Source organism: Lytechinus variegatus, chromosome 16, assembly GCF_018143015.1.
Source record: "Lytechinus variegatus isolate NC3 chromosome 16, Lvar_3.0, whole genome shotgun sequence".
NCBI lineage: Eukaryota > Metazoa > Echinodermata > Echinoidea > Temnopleuroida > Toxopneustidae > Lytechinus > Lytechinus variegatus.
Window position 1 is genome coordinate 14668057 of NC_054755.1, and position 9562 is coordinate 14677618.

General features: G+C 36.2%; 1 protein-coding gene across 1 annotated transcript; it reads left to right on the top strand.

Moving 5' to 3' along the window:
* The first annotated feature begins 4430 nt into the window (after positions 1–4430).
* Positions 4431–6520, top strand: LOC121429945. Its single transcript, XM_041627206.1, has 2 exons — positions 4431–4826; positions 5259–6520. The coding sequence occupies exons 1-2, from the start codon at positions 4555–4557 to the stop codon at positions 5902–5904; spliced, it is 918 nt and encodes a 305-aa protein (XP_041483140.1). The 5' UTR covers positions 4431–4554; the 3' UTR covers positions 5905–6520.
* Positions 6521–9562: the final 3042 nt, after the last annotated feature.

Genomic DNA, 9562 nt, shown 5'->3' on the forward strand with positions numbered 1-9562 from the left:
ATAGGTTTGTTCAAATTTTTTCCTCCAAGAACTAGAAAAATTGGATTGACGACTGATTTAGTGCACTATATATATTTATTGCTCTAACTTATTTCATTATAAGGGAGACATATTATTCACAGAAGTATGAAATAATGAAAAAAAAATGATTTTATGTAATAACATAAGAAAACAGAAAGTGGAGATGTGACATCATCAGCCCACCTAATGAATATTCATGACGACTGTTTTCACAAAATATTGCTAAATTTTGTTATCCGATTTTAATGAAATTTTCGGCATTTTGCTCAGTGAATTCTACTTTACGTATTAAGTTATAAATATTTTCAGCCTGGATCATCCCTTGAATCAGTTCATGATCATTTACAAACGAATATTTCTTGGAATTTGATAATCATCATTTCCTAGTTATGGTCACATTTTCCCCAGAAAATATGTAAAGAAAAAAGAAGATTTTGAAGGGGTCATCTAAAAGTGCTTCCCGGCCATACAAAACATGCAAAGGAAACACATAAATCGAGTAATGAATGTTTTAAACTTTAATGATTTTCAGAAAAGTCAGAAATGATTTAAATTGTTAGACAATTAAGCTTGACATATTTCTTTTTCCTTCAGTTACAAAATATGAAATGTATTGCCCATGCATGGATAATCAGGGACTATCTCCAATGCTGATGCCAGAAGTGATTTGCATAGAATGGGTATTTAAGTGCTTATCGACGTCTGCCACGTCAGAACAATATGACATTTTGAACTTGAAAAGACATTCATTAGAATTTATTTTGTTTCTGTTGTTGCGCTTCTTCTGCTTAATACACTCCTTAGTTCTGACAGGAATTACTTGAAACTTATGATGATTGTGCTTTCTCGCGTCGTCCGTGTATGTAAATGTACATATAAATATTACTGAAAGGATATTGCATGAAAAAATGTAATTTCTGGTATTTTGAGTCAATACAGGAAATTTAATTGATCAGACACAAAAAACACATTCCGAAGCGATCGTTTTGAGCGTAGATTTCATAGGTTCTCATAGATTGTGAGTATAGTCTTTCGTAGTGAATTCTAGTCTTTTGTAGTGAATTCTATATATGTTTCAATTTCAAGAAATTTATTTTTGAATGCTCTTATTTTTACACAAAGTCCTTAGGGGGGGGGGGGAGTTGTTGCACACACAAATGTAATAACGCCCACAAATGTAATAACAGTTTACCCACAAATGTAATAACGCCCACAAATGTAATAACACTTTACCCACAAATGTAATAATTTTTGATCGCCCACAAATGTAATAATGACTTTACCCACAAATGTAATAAATTTGAAGGGATTTTGGGCGAATCCGTTCTAAACTAAAATCCTACAGTAATGCGTTCATATAGCACAAAAGTGCAAAGTCTTTTTTTCAGACCGGGTTAATAAAACATCAAAGTACAAGTCCAAAGTCTTTCTTCCAGACCCGGTTGTTTCAAAAATTATAATATAAATCCAAAGTCTTTTTTCCAGACCCGGTTGTTTAAAAAAATATAATAAAAATCCAAAGTCTTTTTTCCAGACCCGGTTGTTTCAAGAATTTTAATAAGTCCAAAGTCTTTTTCCTGACCCAGATATTTAAAAAATAATGATATTCCTGTGGAAAAAATGGGAATCGAGCTTAGTTTTTTCTCCAGACCCAGTTATTCAAAACTGGTGGAATTAATGTCTTTGTTGTTGTTTCAACTTATACGGTGTATATTGTGAATATATGCACTAAGAGTAAATTGAGAATCAAGCGTAGTCTTTTCTCCAGACCCGGTTACCTGTTATTTAAACATTATGAATAACAGTTTAAAAACAGTATAAAGACCCCATAATCTTAATAATGCTGGATATAGCGTAGTCTTTCAGCCCGACCATTTTTTTCTTAAAAAAACGCTAATAGTAAGAATTAAAAAAAATCAAAGTCTGAGACCAAACAAACCTTCAACCTAAGAACCTGTTTTAAAAGAGGTTCAGAGTGTTGTCTTTATTCCAGACCTAAAACAGTTACGAAAAAAATCTTCTAACATAAGACCTTACATTCTTATTCTCGTGGAATAACACGAGTTTTAAAACTTACTCTTTCCTCCAGACCCGGCTATTAAAAAAAAGTAACTGAAAAACTTCGAATCTAAGACCAAATTTCCAAAGTTTCACCCGGTAAAAATATGTCTTTTTTAAAAAATAATACTACTACCCCTACAAAACATTGTAATAACGCGTGGGTAAAGCAGACATCCTTTCTCCAGACTTGGTTACTATTTGAAAAATAAAATAGTTTTTACAAATATTCTAAAACGAATACCCAATAATCTAATTACCGTGGAACAACATGAAGACCGATTGTCGAAGATCGACTTTCCTCCAGACACAATTATTTCAGGAGTAAAAAATCAATAAAACTCAACCCCCAACAACGAATCTAAGAACCAACAATCCTCCAAATTAAGACCATGCATGTAGAAAAGCACATGTTTAGAGCGTTGTCTTTGTTCCAGACCCGGTGATTTAAAAATGATTTAAACAATCCTAAAAACAAAAGACTCATATTCTTATTCTTGTGGAATAACACGAGTATTATGCTCAGTCTTTCGTCTGGACCCGGTTATTTAAAAGAAAAAGAAATATTGAAAAAAAATGACAGCTGAGACCAATCTTCAAAATTAAACCCACTTAAAATGCTTGGGCTTAGATTGTTGTCTTTACCCCTCACCGACGTATATTATAACTTTTGAAACGACCGGGTCTGAAAAAAAAGACTTTGGACTTGCATTATAATTTTTGAATTAACCGGGTCTGGAAAAAAGACTTTGGACGTATATTATAATTTTGAAACAACCGGGTGGGTGTTTCATAAAGCTGTTCGTAAAGTTACGAACAACTTTACGCACGACTGGAACCTGTTCTTAGGTCACAAGGGATATCACATAGCACAAGAAAGGATCACCAGTCGTGCGTAAAGTCATTCGTATCTTACGAACAGCTTTATGAAACACCCACCGGGTCTGGTAAAAATACTTTTGACGTATATTATAATTTTGAAAAACCGGGTCTGGAAAAAGACTTGGACTTGTACTGTAATATTTCATTAACCGGGTCTGGAAAAAAGACTTTGAACTTTTGTGCTATATGAACGCATTACTATAGGATATTAGTTTAGAACGAATTCGCCAAAATCACTTCAAAGTTATTACATTTTTAGGTAAAGTCATTATTACATTTGTGGGTAAAGTGCATTATTACATTTGTGGGTAAAGTGTTATTACATTTGTGGGCGTTATTACATTTGTGGGTAAAGTGTTATTACATTTGTGGGCGTTATTACATTTGTAGGCGATTATTACATTTGTGGGTGTAACAGGGGTCCAACACCCTCTCCCGCTCGATCGCTTTGGTATCTTATGCTGTCAAAATTTGTGACAGCATGGCGAGTTCTGTACGAAATAAATTTCGCAACTTTCCCTTTTCCATTCTCTTTCTGCGCTTTATTGGGGTTACCCAACCGCGATGCGAGCGATCAATATCTTCTTTGGAGATCTCCAATCCCAGTTGATCACGTGCTATTTTGCAGATGAGGTCATCCGTGTCTTCGTTTCTCTGCTCTTCGACGCCAAAGAACTGCAAGCAGTTTCTGCGCGAGTATTGCTCCAAATCCTATGTTGATAAGCGAAAATTATTAATTGTTATTTGTTGATCTTCGATTATAGAAATCATTGTGTTTTTTTTAAATTGTATCCATAGATCAACGTAACCTAGAGCATAATATTAATTTGGAGATGTCAAACAATTCCTAAGATCAAGTGATTACAAATTGTAGTTTGCTCTTCCAAAATGGCATGGCTCGTGGAAGCAATTGCCACATCGCATTCGTATAATGCTTCAAATGCCGATTGTGTTTCGAAATCGCTTTAAAACCCATTTGCTTAAATTTGCCTGTCAGTATATAGTTTCCCTTCATCTGATCATTGTTATGATTGTTGTTCTCTAAATCCTTTGTCAATTCACTCTTCATATAGGCCTATTTTTTCCTTGCCTCAATTTTTGCGCTTTAGAAATACTCTAACAACTATTTATTATTATTATTATACAGCTTCGCTTTAAATCGAACAAAAGACCCAATCGACCTGATCCATTCCACAATTAATTTCTGACAGAAGTCTTAATGTCAGATTACACTACGTGCATCTTAGCTAGAGAACACCCAGGACCGAAAATCCAATTCAAACTAGATTTATTCAAAAGTTTTAGCTCAGTTATAAATTGTGATATCTACACTAGTATACAATAACTGATTTCACTCAAAAGAGTCCATAATAAAGAGAAGAAAACATTTCACTCCGCGACAAGCCTTGACGCCATCACTGTGTATTACTCCGGGTGAATGCACGCTATTGTGTGTCGCCTACGAGGTCACTTCCATGAATAATGATGTGTACTGATCTCATTGGTAATAGGAGTTCTATAGACGTGTAATGGCTGGGTAATGGCACATCTACCCATGTTTGGGCCCATGTTCAAGGACACACTGAATGGAAAATGGCAGATCACCAAAATTCACCAGTCAAGATTTTGGCCTGGGTTTTACCAAGAACAATATCGACAGCGTTAACCAAGTGTTTAAGTAGCTTGGAAGACATAGAGATTTGTTTCGAACTATTCTTGTACTCGAGTTTTGTGAGGAAGGTATACGAGGCGCAGACTGGTGACGACATGCCTATGAACTACGAGGGGAATGAGGAAAAGGTACGAGAAGCAATAAAGCGTTATGGCAGTCTAATAAACACTGATCTGGTTCCCGAAAGAGTTGTGTAAGTATGAACAGTTTTACATGTTGGGGGCGATGGAACCCCCACCCCCAAAAAGAACAAGAAAAACCCGAAGGGGTAATAGAAAGAAAAGGAAAAAATAGGGTGAAGTATGATATTATTTTCTGAATCATATATAAGATCTTATCACAAAGTTTTTTTTAAATAAATAATAGTTTATTTTTCCCTCGATTTCCTCGCTCGCAGCTTACATGTATTTGAATAGAAATTTTGCAGATTGCAGATTGGTTTTATTACTCATCGAAAATTAAAAATCAACTGTAATTTATAAGTTGAAAAGCGTACATCTAATCGATTAGAATTGAAATCTTTGACATTTAGCAAAATAATGTGTTTAGGAGATCATTTGATCAAAATAGTAACCTTGATGTGTATATAAATGTAGGTGTAACTTATTCAATAATCCTGTTACAGGTATAGTGACGTGAACAAGGCAATCCAATCATCGGAGAAGAAGTACATCTTCGTCAAGGAAGCCTACATGGCATTTCCAGATGACAAATCCCGTCAATACTTACCAACAGGATTCAGGCATGTTTTCCTCATCAGAGAGCCTTACAGACTGTTGGCATCCTACAGGGACGCCCTCTACCGGCATATGACGAACGTCGGCATGCGGTCAGGTGACTCGGTCGACAAAGAGGCCTTTGACATGGAACACGACGACCCGATTACAAATACGAGCGAGTTCTACAGAAAGAACTTAGAATTCTTCAAGTACGTCCGTGACAACCTAGATCCCAACCCGATCGTCATCAACACTGATGATCTATTGGCCAACCCTGCTGAGATGCTGAAGAAGTTCTGTCACTTGACAGGTCTTCCGTACAGTGATTCCCTTCTTAAATGGGATGAATCTTCGGACATCACCAAGACCTGGAAGACAGCGAGCGAGGATATCATTAACTTGTCAATAGCCTTTTATGAAACTGCGGTATTTTCTGGAGGGTTTCATCCACCAAAACCCGCTGCTCCAATCGAGAAGATTACACCAGATGTAATAAAATTAGCCAATGCTTCCATGCCATACTATCAGGAATTAAATGAGTATAAGATATAAAATACAAATAATATCCTTTGGGGGTTAAACACGAGGTATACCTTTAGAACAGTGTTAAAATTCTTGTGACTGTTTCAAAGGGAGTAAGCGTATGTATTATTCGAGCAAATGGTGCGTTTTGTATGTTTTACTACATATATACCTAGTGATGTAGACCCTTGTTAATTCATTGAAATTGTGAGAAAAAAATCCTTAAAAAACATAAATCTTAAAGCTTTTCGACATGCACTGATCATGCTGATCGGAGTAAAATTGCATGAATGACTTAGTCCGCTAGAGCAAAACATTATATAATACAAGTGGAGCGCCTCTGACAGTCTCGCCTGCATAACGTGATTTGGCAGCAGTGCTGACTTTGAAAACTACTATAAAGTAATTATTCACAACAAAAACACTTTTCATATAATGATAAAATACTATGTTCATTGACCCTAAATGACATTGACATTGATCATATGACCTAAGACTTGTCAGTGATACTTGATTACCCCTATTTCCACATAATTATCATAAACTATATCCACAAACTTTCAAGGTATGATAGTCCAGGATAGAAGAGGCATAACCTTGTTTTTTTTATATATACAATATTTGTTGATGGTTTCTTGTCAATTCGAGGGTGCTGATTACGAATCTGGATGATGCCACACGTGTAACCTTGAGCATTTTCCGCAAATTGGCAAAATCCAATATGGCCGCCAAAATATGCAAATTACCCATAAAAATCCTAAAATTGTCCGCACATTAGCTACGAAATGCATGAAATTGGGTGGCAGGAGTGAGATACTCCCTGAAAAAATAATTTTTGACAAAATATTTATTTTCCTGATATTCAAAATGGTCGCCATAGTCCATTGTATACTCTATTATATACAATATAAATAGGGAAAACTAGCTTTCACAAAAATGAGCACTAAACTGCAACAAATCCCGATGTATGAATGACGTGATATATGCAAATCATCATTAATAACGAAATATATCATTTATTATGTCATATATGGGAACATTGCTGTATTTTGATATCTAAAATAGCCGCCACTGGCCCAAACAGTATTGCGTACAATGGCAATGGGGGCAAAAAAAATCACAAGAGTGATCACTAAAATGCATATTATTAAGATTAAATGAGTGGAATACTGACTAAAAACATAATTGTGTACGAAATATATTATTAAGATACCATGTATGTGATGAATGTTATATTTTGATATTCAAAATGGCAGCCAAAGGCCCTAAAGGTATTATGCACAATGAGAAAGAGGAGCAAAGAAATTACAAGAGTGAGCACTAAAATGCATATATATGTGATAAATTAATGGGATATTGTCTAAAAACGTATTTTGTAACGAAATATATCATTCAGGTTTAAAGTTTGTGTTAAATACTGTATTTTGACTTTCAAAATGGCCACCATAGACATTAACTGTAGTATGTACAATGCAAAGTGGGAAACCAATATTCACAGGAGTGAGCACCATAAAGGCACTTAATAGTGATCTATGAGTAAAATATTGTCCGAAAGCATAATTTAAGATATATCATTATTCTGCCAGTTAGGTGATAAATACTGTTATTGGAAAGTCAAAATGGCCGCTACAAGCCCTTACGGTATTATGCACAATGTGAATGGGAACAAATCATTTCAACAGAATTAGCCAAAATTGCTTAGCCAAATTGTGATGTATGAGTGAAATATTGTCTGAAAATATGATTTATAACAAAATATATCATATATCATTTAGTCAAGGTGATTAATACTGATTTCAACATTCAAAATGGCTGCCATATTCCCTTTTTGTGAATATTATTTGTCTTCACTCAAAACTGTATATTATACGATCAGGGCCTATGGTGGCCATTTTCAATTTAAGAAAGCAGCATTTATCACCTTAATTACACAACATTATGATATATCTCGTTAGAAACTATGGTTTTGACAACATTTTCACCCTTACATCACAATTCACAATTATATGCAATATTTAGAGTCAAGCAAAGCCAAATTCTGTCAAAATTATATGTCCCATGTTACAATGTAGACAATACTTTTAGGACCTATGGCAGCCATTTTGGATTTCAAAGGACAACATTTATTACCTCCACGACCATTATGTGATGTATTTAGTTAGAAATCATGTTTAAGACAATATTTTTACTCGTACATCAGAGTTATATGCATTTATGATTCTCACTCTTGTGAAAATTAGTTTCCCTATTCAAATCCTTACTATAATTTGGCTAATCTTGTGTGTCCTTCCGTTTGTTTGAAGCAGCTTTTCTCCGTGGTTTCCACTCAATAGAGCTGGATTTTTTTTCTAAACATGGTTAAATTGTTCACAGATTGTCATGAGGGGGGTTGTTTGTGGTATTTTGGTCGCATTATTTAATTTTTTTTTTACAATTCGTAACTTTTTGGCATTCCTTTTCGCAGCCCTGAGTATAGCTTCGAAGTTCCCAGTCCCTTTTATCTCTCTCGGGTCAGCGAAATACAAAGCATGCGATCATGCCGACTGTCATGCACTGGCTGCATGCATATATGCATGTGTGCGCGCTGCTGAAACGTAAAACATACCGTAATCGGCCGATGTCCTCAGTGGTTACCGTACCGGCGAGTCAAAGCACAAAATGTGGGCAGTTGTCACAAAGAGGTTAACCCTATTCTGACTTAGCTATTTGAAAACAAGTGTTGACTGGGGGTTTAATTGCTGGGGGTGAGGGTCTACATCTTGGGCTACCGGCCTGCTACTCAACGCTCCAAAATCAAACTGTGCCAGTGCTCTGCTGTTGTATACAGTTCAGTGCATGGGCGCCGGAAGCGGGGGGGCAGGGGGGCACTTGCCCCCCCCCCAAATAAAATTTTTTGGGGGGCAAAACGAGATTTTGCCCCCCCAACGTGCCCCCCTGAAAGATGAAAAATGATAAATTATTTAAGGACAAAAGTAAATGAAGGCACTTTTCTGCCTGAAAATTGTCATTTCCATTGTCAAAAATGAAAATTTTTTGCCCCTGACGGGGCAAATACATTATCATAGTAAGCCTCGCGTCTTTTGACGAACAGTTCATCTGTGAAACATAGCTTTGATAAGCCCCTTTTCCATCTTATTACAGTGTGATAACGTTTAACCTTTTAATGAATACATTTCTGACTAAAAGCGAATGGCAAATTGATAGTGGTCCACCAATGATTAGGTTTATAATTCTATGATGCTGGCTGTGTCGTCTAACAAACGCGCGGTCGCCCAGAAACGCTCAGACCGGACCCGATATAACTAACGCGCGTGAACACTAGTTACTCGAGCAAGATATGGAATCTATGTCATAGCTGTCAAGCCCAGAAACCATAACATCTCGAGAAACTTGTTTCAATTATTTCATTTTCAACTAAATATAAATTGAGTTAATACAGTGATAACAAGAGAGCGTTGTTGGCTCAGTCGGTAACGCGTCTGCCCGTCGAAGTCGAACCAAAGATCGTAGGTTCGAGTCCACCCTGGGCGGATGACTGAAGTCAGTGCGTTGTGTGTAAACGTCTCTCCCATGTTTCATAGATGCAGGCTATGTTACAATGGAAAACACTCCGTCCCTCGGATAGGACGTTAAATGGAGGCCCCGTGTAGAGGAGAGTCACCACCTTTGCACGTTAAGAACCCACTGC

What these genes read in the sequence shown, in the direction of transcription:
- LOC121429945 (XM_041627206.1), top strand. Translation starts at nt 4,555, where the DNA reads ATGGCAGATCACCAAAATTCACCAGTCAAGATTTTGGCCTGGGTTTTA. An exon ending in CTGGTTCCCGAAAGAGTTGT is followed by an intron (nt 4,827 to 5,258) that starts GTAAGTATGAAC and finishes ATCCTGTTACAG; the next exon opens with GTATAGTGACGTGAACAAGG.